A 23,968-nucleotide genomic window follows, 5' to 3' on the forward strand; every position below is an offset into this window, starting at 1 on the left:
TAATAACCAGGAAAGACCTAAGCATACAGCTGTGAGCTGATATTAATAGCATAGGAAGCTCCATGGGTATTACCTCCTTCCCAGGCTATAATCATCTCATGTTAAAAATCGCATTGCAATCTGATCGCATTCGCATGTGAATCGGACGTCATTCGGATGCTAGGTGCTAAATTGTACTCGCAAGAAAATCTCATGACACTCGTCCGACTTTTCTGGACTGATATTGGACTATTTTTTTATGGTGATTGGTATTAGCATAGTTGTTCGACTCGGTTGTCATACTTTTGGTGCTGGTGGTTACATTGGGCATAATGCACTTAACCACGTGGGGCCTATTCAGTGTTGAAAGATGTGAAGACGAACCTAAAGACTGGAGAGAGAGAAATCTTAGTGGCAACAGTATTTCTGATCTTCTCAAACAGCTTTCCTCTTTTTCTCATTGTCTCAGCGACTCTGCCAGTCTTCTATACTGAGCATGCATGCTGGGTGGCAATTCTGATGAATGCTTAGTATGAGATCCCTGTTTGCCACACTATTATTTTCACTGTTCTCCGATTGTTACAGGGAGTGGACTATCTCTCTTGCTGGGTTGTCACTTCTCTTAATGGCCAGAATTGACAACCAGTCCATGCTCAGTATACAAGTGAATAGCCCGGACCCTGAAAAGGACATCGCTAATGATCTACCAGCAAGGGCGGTGACAGCATCTGTGGCAGCAACCACAATGTCATCACATGAGAATCTCCAGTGCTTGCTAGCAGACTCAAACAGCAAGTCATTGGAAGTATGAAGAAAAAACACAGATAGGAAGTCATAGTTTAGAGTGAAGGATAGGGAGTTTTTAATTGAAGTACATTCAAAAAGTGTTTTTTTTTTTTTTAAATAGTTACATAATATTAAATTCAATGTTAGGTTTCAGACAGCAACCTGTAGCCTATCAGAAAGAGACTACAGAAGGAGGGCAGCAAGCCTTTGACATTATGATGCCAATACAGTTGAGTGTGGTGCCAACCAGGAGATCCAGAGCCCCCGGTCAAGGATCTAGGGCATGTGTCCTAGATGCCTGGTGAGTGGAAACACAGCATCAATGTCTTGTGGGAAGTGTGATGAAGAGAAGGGAGCTTTCGCCTCATGAAATGTTTTTATGTCGTTTTGACTAACAGACGAGCATACAAAGGGCACACATGCAACGTAATAAGGAGGAAAAAGATGTTAAATTGATCCAGAAATTTTTTTTAACTGCAGTGAAATATGAAGGAACTGGAGAGGGTGAACTTCATGGACATGAGTTTTCATTGTCACCTTTAGCTCTATTATATCTAGAAACTTCCCATAAATATGTCTCCAAATACGTTACTTAATTTATGCTTTTATGTGTGCAATTATCATTTCAGTAACATGAAAGATTCCAATCACTTTTATGAAATGTTATTACCAGACTTGGGATTAAAAGCCACTTCTGAGCTGCAGTTCCAAGAGGTGAGATTGCTATACTTGTGTCCTGTCATGTAGAAATGTATTCAATCCTCAGTTTTTGGTTTTAAAGGAAATCTGTCATCAGGTTTTTCCTATGTAATCTGAAGACAGGCTAAAACACACATTTCATCAATTTGTCATTTATTAGGATGTGTGCTGTTTACTTATAACTAAGGTTTTATCAACAAGACATTATCACTTGTGGACTAGGTCTAACATGCCTGTTAGACCAACCACGTCCTCTCTTCTGATAAACAGCTCACTGTCAATAGAGCACGTATTTAGAAAGCTGTGGTATGGACAGGGTTGGCTTTCTGAGCTCTTCTTCATGCTACATCTACTGTAAGAACTCTGAATGTGTCACTATTGCTGCAACCAGTAAATTAAATGATACATAGTTGGAGTCAGGGTCTCTTTTCCTACATTTTACTGTGCTCATATGCGGTAGCAAAAACTTGGTGCAGATTTCCTTTAATTCTGTCATACCGTCCTGTTTTTGGCCTGATTGTTGTTATCAGCTGAGCATGGTGGAGATCTATCTATATAATCGTCTAAGGGGTACTTCCGTCTGTTTGTCTGTCTGTCTTTCTGTCTGTCTGTAACGGAAATCTTGCGTCACTGATTCAGCGACAGGCTTAGTCCGGCCGTGAATTGGCCCCTCCCTACTCCCCTCCAGTCAATGCCAGTGTGGTGCCACATCCCGGACCAACTTTTGACTATTGATGCTGCCTATGCAGCATCAATAGTAAAAAGATATAATGTTAAAAATAATAAAAAAATAAAAAATCATGCCATTCTCACCTTCCGTCACCTCCGTAGCTTTTCCGCTCCTCCCGATGCTCTCGGCATCTTCCGTTCCCAGAGATGCATTGCGAAATTACCCAGATGACTTAGCGGTCTCGCGAGACCGCTACGTCATCACAGATTATGGCGCGGGATTTAACTCACGTTTCGCTGATTGGTCGCGCCTGGCTGGCCATGACCAATCAGCGACATTGGCGTGGGAATTAAACACGCTTCGCTGATTGGTCACGACCAATCAGCAACAGGCGATGTCCGGCCGCGAATTGGCCTGCGATTTAAACCATGCTTTGCTGATTGGTTGCGGCCGGCCGGGCGCAACCAATCAGCGACCATCCCGGACCAACTTTTTACTATTGATGCTGCCTATGCAGCATCAATAGTAAAAAGATATGTTAAAAATTATTTAAAAAAAACAAAAAACATTATATTCTCACTTTCCGAAGTCCGCCGCAGCCTTTCCCGCTCCTCGCGCTCTGGTCCCAAGAATGCATTGCGGCAATGCCCCGAGATCATGTGGGAGTCTCGTGAGACCGCTACATGATCACGGGTTATTGCCGCTAGGCATTACTGGGAACGGAGCGTCGCGAGGAGCATTGGTAAAGGCCTCGGCTGCATCCGGGGGCTGACGGAAGGTGAGTATATAGCTATTTTTTATTTTAATTGTTTTTTTAACCGGGATATGGTGCCCACATTGCTATATACTACGTGGGCTGTGTTATATACTGCATGGCCTGTGTTATATACTGCGTGGCTTGTGTTATATACTGCATGGCCTGTGTTATATACTGCATGGGCTGTGTTATATACTACATGGGCTGTGTTTTATACTACGTGGCTGTGTTATATACTGCATGGGCTGTGCTATATACTACGTGACTGTGTTATATACTGCGTGGGCTGTGCTATATACTGCGTGGGCTGTGTGATATACTGTGTGGACTGTGCTATATACTACGTGGCTGTGTTATATACTGTGTGGGCTGTGCTATATACTACGTGGGCTGTGCTATATAATATGTGGCTATGCTATATACTATGTGGCTGTGTTATATACTGTGCGGGCTGTGTTATATACTACATGGCTATGCTATATACTACGTGGGCTGTGTTATATACTACTTGGGCTGTGTTATATACTGTGTGGGCTGTTATATACTACGTGGCTGTGCATTCTAGAATACCCGATGCGTTAGAATCGAGCCACCATCTAGTATTATATATTAGTCTTCAATCACAGAACATTAGGGCTATAGTAAATTCCCCTTATTTTCTCCTTTTTTACTTTGAGGGATGTCACAGCTGCCTGTTAAATGTAGTAACATTTAAAAGAGCAATGAAAGCTCCAGTTATTGTCTGTGGACATTTCTGATCTCACAATGGTAGGAACAGCTGTATTTTCTTGTATAAAAAACACTTTTCCATGATCATGTTAGCTTAACACCTAGTCCAGATATGCAATCTCTCCCCAAATTATAGTATTCACCCATTTTTTCTTATCCTTTCTCTTCAATTTTGTTTTTTCATGGGGTCTGTGGTTATGACAGGTGGCCTGTAGTAATATTGTATACTATTCAAATGTAGACTAGTGTTGTATATCCGCCACTCAGTATATAGAGGCAGAGCAAAGTAACATGCGTTCTTTGGAATCGTGAAGGGATTTTAATCAGGGCGACCATTAACCAGAATCTTTCACAGTCATGTGAGGTAACAGTTTCCAAGCATGCAGCTATTACACTATTCCAGACAGGGATTGATGCTTTCAGCAAACATATATAAAAGTCTCTTCACAGACAACTTCTCTTCACATATTATAAAGCACTGTGTAGCACTATACCATGATATAGTGAGGTGCAGAGGGGAGGGGGATGTGTCTGGTGTTGGCTCTCTCACTCTTATCTTGAGGTACCAAAGATCTCTCCTGGCTGTCCTGTCTGCCTCCAAGCTGCCACCAGTCACTACCCTGAAAGAACTGGTCTTGACAGCTTATTTAGGTTCAGTCTGACAGGAGACTCTCTCTGACACTGCTTCTTCCTGCAGGTCCTGGACACAACACAACTATCCCAGAATCCACTGGGGCTGTGCTAACCACTCCCTGTCTTATCAACCCCTCTAGTTGCTGGATGACTCCAAATCATCAGTACAGTTTCTACTTGTCACTATAATCTCTCTTCCAAAAACTTCAATCCTGGCTTATGTATTGTTTGCTCAGTGCTTCCTATGATGTCTCATACACTGCACCCTGCAGGACACTGGCCTGACACATCAAGTCAATGGAGTAAGTTAAAGGCTGATAACCACCTTTATTGACCAGTTAGATGTCTTCAATGTAGAAGCAAGGAGCGCAACATTGCTCATTTTTGGAAGGAGGTCTTTTATTCTGGCTTCTGCTGGTATTAGGTATTTAACATTAACAGCATTTACACCTAACTATAATTTTGCTGCTAAAACACATGCTGGTGTGTCTAGCAGGACAACACTGCTGAGACAAAGCAAACAAACACATCTCCAATAGTCTCATACAATAAAGACAAGAAACAGAGTTAACAAAAAAAAAACTTTAATGGGTGGAGGTTGGTTATAGTCAAAAAGAAGTTCAGCATGTTATCTTTAAATCCAGTGACGTAACTTGAAACTCATGGGCCCTGATGCAAAAGCTCCAACGGGGCCCCCAAATATTTTAAATCTTTAATAGCAATAGTCTTTCTATATAGGCCAAAGGGAATTTTAGCCCCCCCTAGGCTCCAGGGTCCGGGTGCGATTGCAACCCCTGCACCTGTTGTAGCTACGGCCCTGTTTAAATCTATCTCAGCATTAAGGCACTAAACAGCCAAGTAAAACAAGTTTGCATCGTTATAGGAATGGCCAAACTCCCGGCAAAGAAAGCCTATGTACGCAAAACCCTTAAGTTGTAGAAATTGACCGTGTCTGTGACTTAGTAAACTTTAAAATAATTGACTTTAACTCAACAGATGATCAAATATTGTACAGGGTTACAGAGGAACAAGTATCCTCTGGGACAGGGAGAGACAGGAAGAGACTTTAATTAGGTTTATAAAGAGGGGAAAAGGATTGGAGGATCAAGACGTCATTGACCTGCTCACAAGAAGGGATAATAGGCTGAAACAGAACCTTCAACCCTTTACGAGTGCACAGCAGTCAGGGAGGTACACAGATAAAGCCTGGAGTGCCCCTCAATTTGGTCTGTAGGTGCATGTCCTAGGCAGGAAAGGGTACAGCTAGTACTAGAAGGATTTCCTATTTACTGCCAGTTCTGTGCAGGGTAAGAGACGTGAGTGCTGGAGTGGGCAATGGGTTTAGGCTCCGGAGTTGGGTGGCTCTCCTTTATGTGGAAGGGGGTATAGTGTAAATATTAGGGATGCTCTGTATTTGTTTAGCTTCATGGTGCTATGGCTGTGTGAATCCAGATTCTGAAATGTTAAAACTGACTATCCAGGTAGTAAAATATGAAAATAGTGTTAATTGTTAGCAGATTTGCTATTCAAGACATTTAGAAAGCTGATAAATAATCTCAGTGTTAGGGTTGGCGGAACGCACCAAGTATATATATATATATATATATATATATATATATGTATTAATAGGTGCGTTCGGAACCCGGGGTCCACCGTGCATGAGAGGAACCTGCTGCTGGCAAATGGCGGTGCTATATGGCGGTATAAGCAAACTCTGTTAACTCCACAGATTCGCTAGAAACAAGATGCTGTGCCCTGTTAACCTCACAGAGGTACACAGCTACCAAACAGAGCAAAACCGTGGTCATGCAGTCAGAGAAACAGGCAAACAACTCCTCACCGGAGGTGCCGGTATTCTCGTGGCTTATTTCAGCCAAGGCCCTGATTACACACATAAAAACACCTCAACGGAGGTGCCGGTATTCTAGAGGCTTATTTCAGCCAAACCCTAACCACATCCAGACATGACCACACTGGCGCTGAGCTCATAGACTTTGGTTTGATACTAGCGCATGGCTGTGCGGCCAAGCGAACCTTTTATAGCTGTAGCAGACAAGGACCTTCCAAGTGGTCCAATAGGAGCTGCTACAGGGCCTGAGCATGTGACCCCCGACCTCCAATGAGAGGTCCTCCCGTGGGGATGCTCAGTGTGTGCAAAGCAAGACTTGGTCCCAGAAAATCCTGCACACCGCTGACCAGTGCTGGCTATAAAAGCAGAACCTGGAAAGGCAGCAGTAACCCTTTGCACAGTGTCAGGCTGAGCGAGACGCTGGGACTGATGTCTCCACTGAGCAGGCTCCGCTGCGGCTGAAGCAAAATGGAAGACCACAGCAGACATGGCTCGAGATTCCCCCTGTGCAGCGGCGGGACCTCGACTCCTAACACTCAGTACCTGCTTTTAAATGAGTTGCCAGAGAATGTGTTTTTCGGACTATAAGACACACTTTTTTTCTCAAAATTTTTTGGGGGAAATGAGGGTGCGTCTTATAGTTGGAATATACTTACAAAATACAGTGGCAGCGGTCCCAGTCCGATGCTGCAGGGCAATGCAGCCTCCCTTCCCAGGCTGGTGCAGTGGTCTTGCTCTGTGGTGTGGCAGTGGTGCTCTGTAGTGTGGCAGTGGTGCTCTGTGGTGCGGGGGGGCTCCGCCGGCTTTTTCTGAAAGCCCAGAGGCCCCCCAGTTCCATTGCTTCGATGCAATGGCCTCCGTGAAAATGGCCGCTGGGGGAGGTGCATGCTCAGATTCAAATCTCGACACCGAGATCTCGTCCCGAGATCTTGGGAGACGAGATCTCGTTGCCAAGATCTCAATCTGAGCAAGCGCTGCCCCCTGCGTACACTTTCCTGGAGGCCACCACATCACAGCAATGGATCTGCGGGGGCCTCTGGCCTTTCACTAAATGTCAGCAGAGCCCCGCTGCACCACAGAGCATTACCACAGCACCTGTCACAAAATGCCGGCAGAGCCCCACCGCAGCACAGATCACCACCATCGCACCTATCACAAAATGCTGGTGGAACCACCGGGAACCCCAGAGCACCACCGCCGCACCAGCCTGGGATGGGATTTACCAGAGGCCACCGCACCAGCCTGGACCACAGATCAACCCCTGTGACTACACTCCCCTGTGACCACTGATCCACCTGTGCCAATCTCCCCCCCCCCCCAGTAAGCTGAATTTGGACTGTAAGACAGACCCCCATTTGACACATTTTTTTCCCCCTATTTTCCTTCTGAAAATTTGGGGTGCGTCGGTATTACTGAGACAGAAAAAGCTCTAAAATAGAGTTGCATTGAAGACTCGGTATCTTTGCCAATTTCAAAAGACCTGCCAGTCACCTTTTTGAAAGATGCTTCTATGTCATAAAAATCTACATTCCCAATAGGCTAGCCATACCCTTATACAGTGGCCTCCAAAAGTATTCACCCCTCTTGCTTTTTGCCTATTTTGTTACATTACAACCCGTGGGTCATGCACAGTGTAAGAAAGAGTATGTGCAACGCGAAGGGATGAGGGCAAGGGAGCCTACCACTAGGGAAGGGGGGAGTGGAGACCCCTAGGCAGATCTAAAATCACCCTGTCTGCCCTAAACGCCCTAGATAGGTTCTGCACCTATCACTGAGCAGGAACCTAATCCCTGCCTGACCCTGGCGATAAACCCTACTTAGGGAATGATGGGGTGCCACTAGTTGATCCTCACTATTATTATTATTTATTGTTATAGCGCCATTTATTCCATGGCGCTTTACATGTGAGGAGGGGTATACATAGTAAAAACAAGTACAATAATCTTAATACAAGTCATAACTGGTACAGGAGGAGTGAGGAACCTGCCCGTGAAGGCTCACAATCTACAAGGGATGGGTGAGAATACAGTAGGTGAGGATAGAGCTGGTCATGCAGCGGTTTGGTCGATCGGTGGTTACTACAGGTTGTAGGCTTGTCTGAAGAGGTGGGTCTTCAGGTTCTTTTTGAAGGTTTCGATGGTAGGCGAGAGTCTGATGTGTTGTGGTAGAGGGTTCCAGAGTAGGTGTGATACGCGAGAGAAATCTTGTATACAATTGTGGGAAGAGGAGATAAGAGGGGAGTAGAGAAGGAGATCTTGTGAGGATCGGAGGTTGCGTGTAGGTAAGTACCGGGAGATGAGGTCACAGATGTATGGAGGAGACAGGTTGTGGATGGCTTTGTACATCATGGTTAGGGTTTTGTACTGGAGTCTCTGGGCAATGGGGAGCCAGTGAAGGGAATGACAGAGGGGAGAGACCGTGGAATAGCGGGGGGACAGGTGGATTAGTCGGGCAGCAGAGTTTAGAATAGATTGGAGTGGTGCGAGAGTGTTAGAGGGGAGACCACAGAGCAGGAGGTTGCAGTAGTCAAGGCGAGAGATGATGAGGGCATGGACTAGGGTTTTTGCAGATTCTTGGTTGAGGAATGAACGGATTCGTGAAATATTTTTGAGTTGAAGTTGGCAGGAAGTGGAAAGGGCTTGGATATGTGGTTTGAAGGAGAGATCAGCGTCAAGGATTACCCCGAGGCAGCGAGCTTGTGGGACTGGGGAGAGTGGGCAGCCATTTACTGTAATGGATAGGTTCGTTGGGGGGGTCACGTGAGATGGGGAAAAGATGATGAATTCTGTTTTGTCCATGTTAAGTTTCAGAAATCTAGCGGAGAAGAAGGATGAAATAGTGGACAGACATTGAGGGATTCTGGTTAGTAGGGAGGTGATATCTGGTCCAGAGATGTAGATCTGTGTGTCATCAGCATAGAGGTGATACTGAAACCCATAAGATTCTATGAGCTGTCCCAGGCCAAAGGTGTAAATGGAGAAGAGCAGGGGCCCAAGGACTGAATCTTGTGGGACTCCGACAGATAGGGGGCGAGGTGAGGAGGTGGTGTGTGAGTGGGAGACGCTGAATGTCCGGTCTGTTAGGTATGATGAGATCCAGGATAGGGCCAAGTCTGTGATGCCAAGGGATGAGAGGGTCTGTAGTAATAGGGAATGGTCAACTGTGTCAAAGGCAGCCGACAGGTCGAAGAGGAGGACAGAGTAGTGTCGCTTGCTCTTGGCGGTTAAGAGGTCATTGGTGACATTATTTAGGGCAGTTTCAGTGGAATGGTGTGACCGGAAGCCAGATTGTAAGCGGTCAAAGAGAAAGCAAGAAGAGAGATGGGAGGACAGTTCAAGGTAAATGTGTTGTTCCAGTATCAACAAACGCAGAGAAGACAATAGTATAAAGTGCCAGTATACCCCAAAATTTTTTTATTAAATAATTAAAAATAAGAGCAACAATTTGTACAAGGTAACTGCTAAGAAGCAGGGACAGCCACTATTTATACACCAATTGTGTTCCACAACAATGCCTTCATTATTTAAACCAATACACACAAGTCCATCAACTTCACAGTATAGGGGCATAACGCCCTGTAAGAATCAGTGCTGGCGATGTGATAGGACAATAATAAGTGGACAATAATAAGCGGCACTTACATGGAAAGATGTCTTTGTGTGTGGCGTCCCCGCCGCCCCAATGCACATTTTGCTTCTTCGTCAGGAGGCGTGTGTTGGAGAGGGATGAAGCCGGTTTTAAAGTATAAAATATATATAATATGGTTGGCGCAAAGTATATTAGAGATGTTAATGCCGCTGCAAAAAACAGGACGCCAACCACACATGGTTTTAAAGTATGGCTGGCCAATCCGCTGTAGATGTTAGGGAGGTGTGCGTGAGTATAACAGCTGACGCGAGGCGGGCAATGAGTAAGTTCCGGAATTCCATTGCGCATGCGCGGCCGAAGGCGCTCGTCACTGAGACGCATAGACCCGCGGCCATGGAGTGCAAGCTAACATGGGCCGTCATAAAGACGGCACATGCGCAAGTCTCCCAATGGCCACTCGAATAGGCGTCAGAGAGCGGGGCAGCCGCGCATGCGCTGAGTCCAGATTCACACATTAGGAAAAGAATGAGTGAATATGTTGTGCAAGAGCAAATGGTATTGTAAGTGCGCCGTGCATAATATATAAACATAAAATAGACCTTGATCTACATAATGTATGTGCATATAACCTACCAATAGATAAAGTGCAAAGTACGTAATTGTGCATAGTGTTGTGAATTCTGTGGCCAAGCTCCCTCCTGTGGTCGTGAGTGGTACTGCGGCTGGTTCTGTCTATAAGCTTCCTTTGGTGGATGAGAGTGGTACTGCGGCTTCTGAGTTTCCTTCCTCAGGTGATGAGGTTAAGTCGTTAGGTGCTGCTCTATTTAACTCCACCTGGTGCTTTGATCCTGGCCTCCAGTCAATGTTCTAGTATTGGTCTTGCTTCCTCCTGGATCGTTCCTGTGGCCTCTCTATCCTGCATAAGCTAAGTTCTGCTTGTGTTATTTTTGTTTGCTATATTTTCTGTCCAGCTTGCTATATTGGTTTTTCTTGCTTGCTGGAAGCTCTGAGACGCAGAGGGAGCACCTCCGTACCGTTAGTCGGTGCGGAGGGTCTTTTTGCCCCTCTGCGTTGTTGTTTGTAGGTTTTTGTGTTGACCGCAAAGCTATCTTTCCTATCCTCGGTCTATTCAGTAAGTCGGGCCTCACTTTGCTAAATCTATTTCATCTCTGTGTTTGTATTTCATCTTTACTCACAGTCATTATATGTGGGGGGCTGCCTTTTCCTTTGGGGAATTTCTCTGAGGCAAGGTAGGCTTATTTTTCTATCTTCAGGGCTAGTTAGTTTCTCAGGCTGTGCCGAGTTGCATAGGGAGCGTTAGGCGCAATCCACGGCTACCTCTAGTGTGGTGTGATAGGATTAGGGATTGCGGTCAGCAGAGTTTCCACGTCTCAGAGCTCATCCTATGTTTTTGGTAAATGTCAGGTCACCTTGTGTGCTCTGAACTTCAATGTCCATTGTGATTCTGAATTACCTGTTCATAACAGTACTGGAGGACCAAAGTACGAATGCTTCTCAATAGAGGGAAAAGAGAAGTTCTGAGACCATTTTTTTTTTCTTTGCACTGTGTTCTGTCTTTCTTTTCCCCTTTACATCAGGGTGGTTCAGAACACAGGTGTGGACATGGACATTCAGGGTCTGTCCTCTTTGATGGATAATCTCACTATAAGAGTACAGAACATTCAAGATTTAGTGGTTCAGAATCCTATGTTAGAACCTAAAATTCCTATTCCTGAGTTATTTTCTGAAGATAGAGCTAAGTTTTTGAATTTTAAAAATAATTGTAAACTGTTTCTGGCTTTGAAACCCCGCTCCTCTGGTGACCCAGTTCAACAAGTTAAAATCATTATTTCTTTATTACGTGGCGACTCTCAAGACTGGGCATTTTCCCTTGCGCCAGGAGATCCTGCATTATGTAATATTGATGCGTTTTTTCTGGCGCTCGGATTGCTGTACGACGAACCTAATTCAGTGGATCAGGCAGAGAAAAATTTGCTGGCTCTGTGTCAGGGTCAGGATGAGATAGAGATTTATTGTCAGAAGTTTAGAAAGTGGTCCATGCTCACTCAATGGAATGAATGTGCGCTGCCAGCTATTTTCAGAAAGGGTCTCTCTGAAGCCCTTAAGGATGTCATGGTGGGATTTCATATGCCTGCTGGTCTAAATGAGTCTATGTCTTTGGCCATTCAGATCGGTCGACGCTTGCGCGAGCGTAATTCTGTGCACCATTTGGCGGTATTATCTGAGCATAAACCTGAGCCTATGCAGCGCGATAGGACTTTGACCAGAGCTGAAAGGCAAGAACACAGACGTCAGAATGGGCTGTGTTTCTACTGTGGTGATTCCACTCAAGCTATCTCCGATTGTCCTAAGCACACTAAGCGGTTCGCTAGGTCTGACACCATTGGTACGGTACAGTCGAAATTTCTTTTGTCCGTTACTTTGATCTGCTCTTTGTCTTCCTATTCTGTCATGGCATTTGTGGATTCAGGCGCTGCCCTGAATTTGATGGACTTGGAGTTTGCTAGGCGCTGTGGGTTTGTCTTGGAGCCCTTGCAGTGTCCTATTCCATTGAGAGGAATTGATGCTACGCCTTTGGCCAAGAATAAGCCTCAGTATTGGACCCAGCTGACCATGTGCATGGCTCCTGCGCACCAGGAGGATATTCGCTTTCTGGTGTTGCATAATCTGCATGATGTGGTCGTGTTGGGGTTGCCATGGCTACAAGTCCATAACCCAGTATTAGATTGGAAATCAATGTCTGTGTCCAGCTGGGGTTGTCAGGGGGTACATGGTGATGTTCCATTTCTGTCTATCTCATCATCCACCCCTTCTGAGGTCCCAGAGTTCTTGTCTGATTACCGGGATGTATTCGATGAGCCCAAGTCCAATGCCCTACCTCCGCATAGGGATTGTGATTGTGCTATCGATTTGATTCCTGGTAGTAAGTTTCCTAAGGGTCGACTGTTTAATTTATCTGTACCTGAGCACGCCGCTATGCGGAGTTACGTGAAGGAGTCTTTGGAGAAGGGTCATATTCGCCCGTCATCGTCGCCATTGGGAGCGGGTTTCTTTTTTGTGGCCAAGAAGGATGGTTCGCTGAGACCTTGTATTGATTACCGCCTTCTAAATAAAATTACGGTCAAATTTCAGTACCCCTTGCCGCTGCTGTCTGATTTGTTTGCTCGGATTAAGGGGGCTAGTTGGTTCACCAAGATAGATCTTCGTGGTGCGTATAATCTTGTGCGTATCAAACGGGGCGATGAATGGAAAACAGCATTTAATACGCCCGAAGGCCATTTTGAGTACCTGGTTATGCCATTCGGACTTTCTAATGCTCCATCAGTGTTTCAGTCCTTTATGCATGACATCTTCCGAGAGTACCTGGATAAATTCCTGATTGTATACTTGGATGATATTTTGGTCTTCTCGGATGATTGGGAGTCTCATGTGAAGCAGGTCAGAATGGTGTTCCAGGTCCTGCGTGCTAATTCTTTGTTTGTGAAGGGGTCAAAGTGTCTCTTTGGTGTTCAGAAGATTTCATTTTTGGGGTTCATTTTTTCTCCTTCTATTATCGAGATAGACCCTGTTAAAGTTCAGGCCATTTATGATTGGACTCAGCCAACATCTCTGAAGAGTCTGCAGAAGTTCCTGGGCTTTGCTAATTTTTATCGTCGCTTCATCGCTAATTTTTCTAGCATTGCTAAACCGTTGACTGATTTAACCAAGAAGGGTGCTGATGTGGTCAATTGGTCTTCTGCTGCTGTGGAAGCTTTTCAGGAGTTGAAGCGTCGTTTTTCTTCTGCCCCTGTGTTGTGCCAACCAGATGTTTCGCTTCCGTTCCAGGTCGAGGTTGATGCTTCCGAAATTGGAGCAGGGGCTGTTTTGTCGCAGAGAAGTTCTGATTGCTCGGTGATGAAACCATGCGCCTTCTTTTCCAGGAAATTTTCGCCTGCTGAGCGAAATTATGATGTTGGCAATCGAGAGTTGCTAGCCATGAAGTGGGCATTCGAGGAGTGGCGTCATTGGCTTGAAGGAGCTAAGCATCGCGTGGTGGTCTTGACTGATCACAAAAACTTGACTTATGTCGAGTCTGCCAAACGGTTGAATCCTAGACAGGCTCGTTGGTCGCTGTTTTTCTCCCGTTTTGACTTTGTGGTTTCGTACCTTCCGGGCTCTAAAAATGTGAAGGCGGATGCCCTGTCTAGGAGTTTTGTGCCCGATTCTCCGGGTTTGTCTGAGCCGGCGGGTATTCTCAAAGAGGGGGTAATTTTGTCTGCCATCTCCCCTGATTTGCGGCGGGTGCTGCAAAAATTTCAAGCTAATAGACCTGACCGTTGCCCAGCGGAGAAACTGTTTGTCCCTGATAGGTGGACGAATAAAGTTATCTCTGAGGTTCATTGTTCGGTGTTGGCTGGTCATCCTGGAATCTTTGGTACCAGAGATTTGGTGGCTAGATCCTTTTGGTGGCCGTCTCTGTCGCGGGATGTGCGTTCTTTTGTGCAGTCCTGTGGGATTTGTGCTCGGGCTAAGCCCTGCTGTTCTCGTGCCAGTGGGTTGCTTTTGCCCTTGCCGGTCCCGAAGAGGCCTTGGACGCATATCTCTATGGATTTTATTTCGGATCTCCCCGTCTCTCAAAGAATGTCGGTCATTTGGGTGGTTTGTGATCGCTTCTCTAAGATGGTCCATTTGGTGCCCTTGTCTAAATTGCCTTCCTCCTCTGATTTGGTGCCATTGTTTTTTCAGCATGTGGTTCGTTTGCATGGCATTCCGGAGAACATCGTTTCTGACAGAGGTTCCCAGTTTGTTTCGAGGTTTTGGCGAGCCTTTTGTGCTAGGATGGGCATTGATTTGTCTTTTTCCTCGGCTTTCCATCGTCAGACAAATGGCCAGACTGAACGAACCAATCAGACCTTGGAAACATATCTGAGATGTTTTGTTTCTGCTGATCAGGATGATTGGGTGTCCTTTTTGCCTTTGGCTGAGTTCGCCCTTAATAATCGGGCCAGCTCGGCTACTTTGGTTTCGCCGTTTTTCTGCAATTCTGGGTTCCACCCTCGTTTCTCTTCAGGGCAGGTTGAGTCTTAGGACTGTCCTGGTGTGGATACTGTGGTGGATAGGTTGCAGCAGATTTGGACTCATGTAGTGGACAATCTGACTTTGTCCCAGGAGAAGGCTCAACGTTTCGCTAACCGCAGGCGCTGTGTGGGTCCCCGACTTCGTGTTGGGGATTTGGTTTGGTTGTCATCTCGTTATATTCCTATGAAGGTTTCCTCTCCTAAATTTAAGCCTCGTTTCATTGGTCCATATAGGATTTCTGAGGTTCTTAATCCTGTGTCTTTTCGTTTGACTCTTCCTGCTTCTTTTTCCATCCATAACGTGTTCCATAGGTCATTGTTGCGGAGATACGTGGCACCTGTGGTTCCATCTATTGATCCTCCTGCTCAGGTTTTGGTTGAAGGGGAATTGGACTATATTGTGGAGAAGATTTTGGATTCTCGTGTTTCGAGACGGAAACTCCAGTATCTGGTTAAGTGGAAAGGTTATGGTCAGGAAGATAATTCCTGGGTCTTTGCCTCTGATGTCCATGCTGCCGATCTGGTTCGTGCCTTTCATGTGGCTCATCCTGGTCGGCCTGGGGGCTCTGGTGAGGGTTCGGTGACCCCTCCTCAAGGGGGGGTACTGTTGTGAATTCTGTGGCCAAGCTCCCTCCTGTGGTCGTGAGTGGTACTGCGGCTGGTTCTGTCTATAAGCTTCCTTTGGTGGATGAGAGTGGTACTGCGGCTTCTGAGTTTCCTTCCTCAGGTGTGAGGTTAAGTCGTTAGGTGCTGCTCTATTTAACTCCACCTGGTGCTTTGATCCTGGCCTCCAGTCAATGTTCTAGTATTGGTCTTGCTTCCTCCTGGATCGTTCCTGTGGCCTCTCTATCCTGCATAAGCTAAGTTCTGCTTGTGTTATTTTTGTTTGCTATATTTTCTGTCCAGCTTGCTATATTGGTTTTTCTTGCTTGCTGGAAGCTCTGAGACGCAGAGGGAGCACCTCCGTACCGTTAGTCGGTGCGGAGGGTCTTTTTGCCCCTCTGCGTGGTTGTTTGTAGGTTTTTGTGTTGACCGCAAAGCTATCTTTCCTATCCTCAGTCTATTCAGTAAGTCGGGCCTCACTTTGCTAAATCTATTTCATCTCTGTGTTTGTATTTCATCTTTACTCACAGTCATTATATGTGGGGGGCTGCCTTTTCCTTTGGGGAATTTCTCTGAGGCAAGGTAGGCTTATTTTTCTATCTTCAGGGCTAGTTAGTTTCTCAGGCTGTGCCGAGTTGCATAGGGAGCGTTAGGCGCAATCCACGGCTACCTCTAGTGTGGTGTGATAGGATTAGGGATTGCGGTCAGCAGAGTTTCCACGTCTCAGAGCTCGTCCTATGTTTTTGGTAAATGTCAGGTCACCTTGTGTGCTCTGAACTTCAATGTCCATTGTGATTCTGAATTACCTGTTCATAACAGTACTGGAGGACCAAAGTACTAATGCTTCTCAATAGAGGGAAAAGAGAAGTTCTGAGACCATTTTTTTTTCTTTGCACTGTGTTCTGTCTTTCTTTTCCCCTTTACATCAGGGTGGTTCAGAACACAGGTGTGGACATGGACATTCAGGGTCTGTCCTCTTTGATGGATAATCTCACTATAAGAGTACAGAACATTCAAGATTTAGTGGTTCAGAATCCTATGTTAGAACCTAAAATTCCTATTACTGAGTTATTTTCTGGAGATAGAGCTAAGTTTTTGAATTTTAAAAATAATTGTAAACTGTTTCTGGCTTTGAAACCCCACTCCTCTGGTGACCCAGTTCAACAAGTTAAAATCATTATTTCTTTATTACGTGGTGACCCTCAAGACTGGGCATTTTCCCTTGCGCCAGGAGATCCTGCATTATGTAATATTGATGCGTTTTTTCTGGCGCTCGGATTGCTGTACGACGAACCTAATTCAGTGGATCAGGCACAGAAAAATTTGCTGGCTCTGTGTCAGGGTCAGGATGAGATAGAGATTTATTGTCAGAAGTTTAGAAAGTGGTCCGTGCTCACTAAATGGAATGAATGTGCGCTGCCAGCTATTTTCAGAAAGGGTCTCTCTGAAGCCCTTAAGGATATCATGGTGGGATTTCATATGCCTGCTGGTCTAAATGAGTCTATGTCTTTGGCCATTCAGATCGGTCGACGCTTGCGCGAGCGTAATTCTGTGCACCATTTGGCGGTATTATCTGAGCATAAACCTGAGCCTATGCAGTGCGATAGGACTTTGACCAGAGCTGAAAGGCAAGAACACAGACGTCAGAATGGGCTTTGTTTCTACTGTGGTGATTCCACTCATGCTATCTCTGATTGTCCTAAGCGCACTAAGCGGTTCGCTAGGTCTGCCACCATTGGTACGGTACAGTCGAAATTTCTTTTGTCCGTTACTTTGATCTGCTCTTTGTCTTCCTATTCTGTCATGGCATTTGTGGATTCAGGCGCTGCCCTGAATTTGATGGACTTGGAGTTTGCTAGGCGCTGTGGGTTTGTCTTGGAGCCATTGCAGTGTCCTATTCCATTGAGAGGAATTGATGCTACGCCTTTGGCCAAGAATAAGCCTCAGTATTGGACCCAGCTGACCATGTGCATGGCTCCTGCGCACCAGGAGGATATTTGCTTTCTGGTGTTGCATAATCTGCATGATGTGGTCGTGTTGGGGTTGTCATGGCTACAAGTCCATAACCCAGTATTAGATTGGAAATCAATGTCTGTGTCCAGCTGGGGTTGTCAGGGGGTACATGGTGATGTTCCATTTCTGTCTATCTCATCATCCACCCCTTCTGAGGTCCCAGAGTTCTTGTCTGATTACCGGGATGTATTCGATGAGCCCAAGTCCAATGCCCTACCTCCGCATAGGGATTGTGATTGTGCTATCGATTTGATTCCTGGTAGTAAGTTTCCTAAGGGTCGACTGTTTAATTTATCTGTACCTGAGCACGCCGCTATGCGGAGTTACGTGAAGGAGTCTTTGGAGAAGGGTCATATTCGCCCGTCATCGTCGCCATTGGGAGCGGGTTTCTTTTTTGTGGCCAAGAAGGATGGTTCGCTGAGACCTTGTATTGATTACCGCCTTCTAAATAAAATTACGGTCAAATTTCAGTACCCCTTGCCGCTGCTGTCTGATTTGTTTGCTCGGATTAAGGGGGCTAGTTGGTTCACCAAGATAGATCTTCGTGGTGCGTATAATCTTGTGCGTATCAAACGGGGCGATGAATGGAAAACAGCATTTAATACGCCCGAAGGCCATTTTGAGTACCTGGTTATGCCATTCGGACTTTCTAATGCTCCATCAGTGTTTCAGTCCTTTATGCATGACATCTTCCGAGAGTACCTGGATAAATTCCTGATTGTATACTTGGATGATATTTTGGTCTTCTCGGATGATTGGGAGTCTCATGTGAAGCAGGTCAGAATGGTGTTCCAGGTCCTGCGTGCTAATTCTTTGTTTGTGAAGGGGTCAAAGTGTCTCTTTGGTGTTCAGAAGATTTCATTTTTGGGGTTCATTTTTTCTCCTTCTATTATCGAGATGGACCCTGTTAAAGTTCAGGCCATTTATGATTGGACTCAGCCAACATCTCTGAAGAGTCTGCAGAAGTTCCTGGGCTTTGCTAATTTTTATCGTCGCTTCATCGCTAATTTTTCTAGCATTGCTAAACCGTTGACTGATTTAACCAAGAAGGGTGCTGATGTGGTCAATTGGTCTTCTGCTGCTGTGGAAGCTTTTCAGGAGTTGAAGCGTCGTTTTTCTTCTGCCCCTGTGTTGTGCCAACCAGATGTTTCGCTTCCGTTCCAGGTCGAGGTTGATGCTTCCGAAATTGGAGCAGGGGCTGTTTTGTCGCAGAGAAGTTCTGATTGCTCGGTGATGAAACCATGCACCTTCTTTTCCAGGAAATTTTCGCCTGCTGAGCGAAATTATGATGTTGGCAATCGAGAGTTGCTAGCCATGAAGTGGGCATTCGAGGAGTGGCGTCATTGGCTTGAAGGAGCTAAGCATCGCGTGATGGTCTTGACTGATCACAAAAACTTGACTTATGTCGAGTCTGCCAAACGGTTGAATCCTAGACAGGCTCGTTGGTCGCTGTTTTTCTCCCGTTTTGACTTTGTGGTTTCGTACCTTCCGGGCTCTAAAAATGTGAAGGCGGATGCCCTGTCTAGGAGTTTTGTGCCCGATTCTCCGGGTTTGTCTGAGCCGGCGGGTATTCTCAAAGAGGGGGTAATTTTGTCTGCCATCTCCCCTGATTTGCGGCGGGTGCTGCAAAACTTTCAAGCTAATAGACATGACCGTTGCCCAGCGGAGAAACTGTTTGTCCCTGATAGGTGGACGAATAAAGTTATCTCTGAGGTTCATTGTTCGGTGTTGGCTGGTCATCCTGGAATCTGTGGTACCAGAGATTTGGTGGCTAGATCCTTTTGGTGGCCGTCTCTGTCGCGGGATGTGCGTTCTTTTGTGCAGTCCTGTGGGATTTGTGCTCGGGCTAAGCCCTGCTGTTCTCGTGCCAGTGGGTTGCTTTTGCCCTTGCCGGTCCCGAAGAGGCCTTGGACGCATATCTCTATGGATTTTATTTCGGATCTCCCCGTCTCTCAAAGAATGTCGGTCATTTGGGTGGTTTGTGATCGCTTCTCTAAGATGGTCCATTTGGTGCCCTTGTCTAAATTGCCTTCCTCCTCTGATTTGGTGCCATTGTTTTTTCAGCATGTGGTTCGTTTGCATGGCATTCCGGAGAACATCGTTTCTGACAGAGGTTCCCAGTTTGTTTCGAGGTTTTGGCGAGCCTTTTGTGCTAGGATGGGCATTGATTTGTCTTTTTCCTCGGCTTTCCATCGTCAGACAAATGGCCAGACTGAACGAACCAATCAGACCTTGGAAACATATCTGAGATGTTTTGTTTCTGCTGATCAGGATGATTGGGTGTCCTTTTTGCCTTTGGCTGAGTTCGCCCTTAATAATCGGGCCAGCTCGGCTACTTTGGTTTCGCCGTTTTTCTGCAATTCTGGGTTCCACCCTCGTTTCTCTTCAGGGCAGGTTGAGTCTTAGGACTGTCCTGGTGTGGATACTGTGGTGGATAGGTTGCAGCAGATTTGGACTCATGTAGTGGACAATCTGACTTTGTCCCAGGAGAAGGCTCAACGTTTCGCTAACCGCAGGCGCTGTGTGGGTCCCCGACTTCGTGTTGGGGATTTGGTTTGGTTGTCATCTCGTTATATTCCTATGAAGGTTTCCTCTCCTAAATTTAAGCCTCGTTTCATTGGTCCATATAGGATTTCTGAGGTTCTTAATCCTGTGTCTTTTCGTTTGACTCTTCCTGCTTCTTTTTCCATCCATAACGTGTTCCATAGGTCATTGTTGCGGAGATACGTGGCACCTGTGGTTCCATCTATTGATCCTCCTGCTCAGGTTTTGGTTGAAGGGGAATTGGACTATATTGTGGAGAAGATTTTGGATTCTCGTGTTTCGAGACGGAAACTCCAGTATCTGGTTAAGTGGAAAGGTTATGGTCAGGAAGATAATTCCTGGGTCTTTGCCTCTGATGTCCATGCTGCCGATCTGGTTCGTGCCTTTCATGTGGCTCATCCTGGTCGGCCTGGGGGCTCTGGTGAGGGTTCGGTGACCCCTCCTCAAGGGGGGGTACTGTTGTGAATTCTGTGGCCAAGCTCCCTCCTGTGGTCGTGAGTGGTACTGCGGCTGGTTCTGTCTATAAGCTTCCTTTGGTGGATGAGAGTGGTACTGCGGCTTCTGAGTTTCCTTCCTCAGGTGTGAGGTTAAGTCGTTAGGTGCTGCTCTATTTAACTCCACCTGGTGCTTTGATCCTGGCCTCCAGTCAATGTTCTAGTATTGGTCTTGCTTCCTCCTGGATCGTTCCTGTGGCCTCTCTATCCTGCATAAGCTAAGTTCTGCTTGTGTTATTTTTGTTTGCTATATTTTCTGTCCAGCTTGCTATATTGGTTTTTCTTGCTTGCTGGAAGCTCTGAGACGCAGAGGGAGCACCTCCGTACCGTTAGTCGGTGCGGAGGGTCTTTTTGCCCCTCTGCGTGGTTGTTTGTAGGTTTTTGTGTTGACCGCAAAGCTATCTTTCCTATCCTCGGTCTATTCAGTAAGTCGGGCCTCACTTTGCTAAATCTATTTCATCTCTGTGTTTGTATTTCATCTTTACTCACAGTCATTATATGTGGGGGGCTGCCTTTTCCTTTGGGGAATTTCTCTGAGGCAAGGTAGGCTTATTTTTCTATCTTCAGGGCTAGTTAGTTTCTCAGGCTGTGCCGAGTTGCATAGGGAGCGTTAGGCGCAATCCACGGCTACCTCTAGTGTGGTGTGATAGGATTAGGGATTGCGGTCAGCAGAGTTTCCACGTCTCAGAGCTCGTCCTATGTTTTTGGTAAATGTCAGGTCACCTTGTGTGCTCTGAACTTCAATGTCCATTGTGATTCTGAATTACCTGTTCATAACAGTACTGGAGGACCAAAGTACTAATGCTTCTCAATAGAGGGAAAAGAGAAGTTCTGAGACCATTTTTTTTTCTTTGCACTGTGTTCTGTCTTTCTTTTCCCCTTTACATCAGGGTGGTTCAGAACACAGGTGTGGACATGGACATTCAGGGTCTGTCCTCTTTGATGGATAATCTCACTATAAGAGTACAGAACATTCAAGATTTAGTGGTTCAGAATCCTATGTTAGAACCTAAAATTCCTATTACTGAGTTATTTTCTGGAGATAGAGCTAAGTTTTTGAATTTTAAAAATAATTGTAAACTGTTTCTGGCTTTGAAACCCCACTCCTCTGGTGACCCAGTTCAACAAGTTAAAATCATTATTTCTTTATTACGTGGTGACCCTCAAGACTGGGCATTTTCCCTTGCGCCAGGAGATCCTGCATTATGTAATATTGATGCGTTTTTTCTGGCGCTCGGATTGCTGTACGACGAACCTAATTCAGTGGATCAGGCACAGAAAAATTTGCTGGCTCTGTGTCAGGGTCAGGATGAGATAGAGATTTATTGTCAGAAGTTTAGAAAGTGGTCCGTGCTCACTAAATGGAATGAATGTGCGCTGCCAGCTATTTTCAGAAAGGGTCTCTCTGAAGCCCTTAAGGATATCATGGTGGGATTTCATATGCCTGCTGGTCTAAATGAGTCTATGTCTTTGGCCATTCAGATCGGTCGACGCTTGCGCGAGCGTAATTCTGTGCACCATTTGGCGGTATTATCTGAGCATAAACCTGAGCCTATGCAGTGCGATAGGACTTTGACCAGAGCTGAAAGGCAAGAACACAGACGTCAGAATGGGCTTTGTTTCTACTGTGGTGATTCCACTCATGCTATCTCTGATTGTCCTAAGCGCACTAAGCGGTTCGCTAGGTCTGCCACCATTGGTACGGTACAGTCGAAATTTCTTTTGTCCGTTACTTTGATCTGCTCTTTGTCTTCCTATTCTGTCATGGCATTTGTGGATTCAGGCGCTGCCCTGAATTTGATGGACTTGGAGTTTGCTAGGCGCTGTGGGTTTGTCTTGGAGCCCTTGCAGTGTCCTATTCCATTGAGAGGAATTGATGCTACGCCTTTGGCCAAGAATAAGCCTCAGTATTGGACCCAGCTGACCATGTGCATGGCTCCTGCGCACCAGGAGGATATTCGCTTTCTGGTGTTGCATAATCTGCATGATGTGGTCGTGTTGGGGTTGCCATGGCTACAAGTCCATAACCCAGTATTAGATTGGAAATCAATGTCTGTGTCCAGCTGGGGTTGTCAGGGGGTACATGGTGATGTTCCATTTCTGTCTATCTCATCATCCACCCCTTCTGAGGTCCCAGAGTTCTTGTCTGATTACCGGGATGTATTCGATGAGCCCAAGTCCGCTGAAGATCCCAGATTTGTGTATAGGAGGGCAAATAATTTAGGTAACATAATAGCTCCATCGGTACGTAAACCCGTGTCATCTATATTGCCCTCTACATTAAAAGCTCCGTCTGGTTTTTTTCCATGCAGAAAGTGCTTACCGTGTAAGAAATTAAATATAAAAAAACAACTGAGCATCACCAATGAAGAATTTGAAGCAGATATAAAGGACTTCATAACTTGCTCCACTCGAGGCGTTATTTATGGTATACAATGTCCATGTGGGAAATGGTATATAGGCCGTACCATACGGCCTATGAGTGTACGTATTGGGGAACATCTACGCAATATTAATAAAAAGTTAACGGGACACCCCTTATCTCAACACTTTGAGGAATATCACGGGGGCTCAGTGAAGGATATGATAGTGGTTGGGATTAAAAAAGTGGAAAAGAACTGGCGAGGAGGGAATTTTATCCACCAAATGTCAAAAGAGGAAAGCAGGTGGATTTTTGAAATGAATACACTGATCCCGAATGGACTGAACAGCGAGATTGAACTTTTTGCTTTCAACAAATAGACTGAGCCCTTCTATTCATTGCACGATATAAAAGCACCTCTGTTATGCACCAGACCATCCCTGAAGAAGGAGTCTGCCGACTCCGAAACGCGTTGGATAAGTCTTTTGGTCCTAGGTGCATCTCGTCAGCCGATCACGTGTATTATCACGTGCATGTGACGTCACGCGAGGTCCTGCAGATTCTCTGCACCTCGCCGGCAAACTTGTTTACAGAAGCGCGGCTTTTTGCAGCTGAAGATCTGGGATTATCGCCGGGTATTCGCCCGAGTAAGTGCGGTCCCACCGCTGAAGATCCAGGAAGATCGCCTGTGAGGTAGGGGGTGACTGTCACCGGCCGGGACAGTTTTTCACACCCTTTTCCTCACTTGTTTTTGGAGAGTCACTGCTATTCGGGAAAGTGCAGCACACACGTGGACGCCTGTCACATTGTGTAGATTGTATGGATGAAGGAAAAATTATGCCAAATAGGTAATCTTTTCGGTACATGTTATGAGTTATACCATCTTGGGTATATAGTTTTGTTACTAATAGTTTTGTTACTAATTGTTTCTCAGCTTTTGGGGTTCCCTAGCGCAAATATATACAGTGGGGCAAAAAAGTATTTAGTCAGTCAGCAATAGTGCAAGTTCCACCACTTAAAAAGATGAGAGGCGTCTGTAATTTACATCATAGGTAGACCTCAACTATGGGAGACAAACTGAGAAAAAAAAATCCAGAAATCACATTGTCTGTTTTTTTAACATTTTATTTGCATATTATGGTGGAAAATAAGTATTTGGTCAGAAACAAACAATCAAGATTTCT

The 23,968-nt window shown here is 45.7% G+C and overlaps 1 protein-coding gene across 2 annotated transcripts in view; it reads left to right on the plus strand.

Annotated features, from left to right (window-relative positions):
- LVRN (laeverin) overlaps nucleotides 1–23,968 on the plus strand; it is a 200,058-nt gene that overhangs the window by 151,616 nt on the left and 24,474 nt on the right. Inside the window, exon 19 of one of the 2 annotated variants that reach the window (XM_069753189.1) lies at nucleotides 1,395–1,479. In XM_069753189.1, the coding sequence (XP_069609290.1) occupies nucleotides 1,395–1,479 (85 nt within the window). The remainder of the gene's footprint in view (nucleotides 1–1,394; nucleotides 1,480–23,968) is intronic. The other variant, XM_069753199.1, reaches the window with a different exon arrangement.

Source organism: Ranitomeya imitator, chromosome 1, assembly GCF_032444005.1.
Source record: "Ranitomeya imitator isolate aRanImi1 chromosome 1, aRanImi1.pri, whole genome shotgun sequence".
NCBI lineage: Eukaryota > Metazoa > Chordata > Amphibia > Anura > Dendrobatidae > Ranitomeya > Ranitomeya imitator.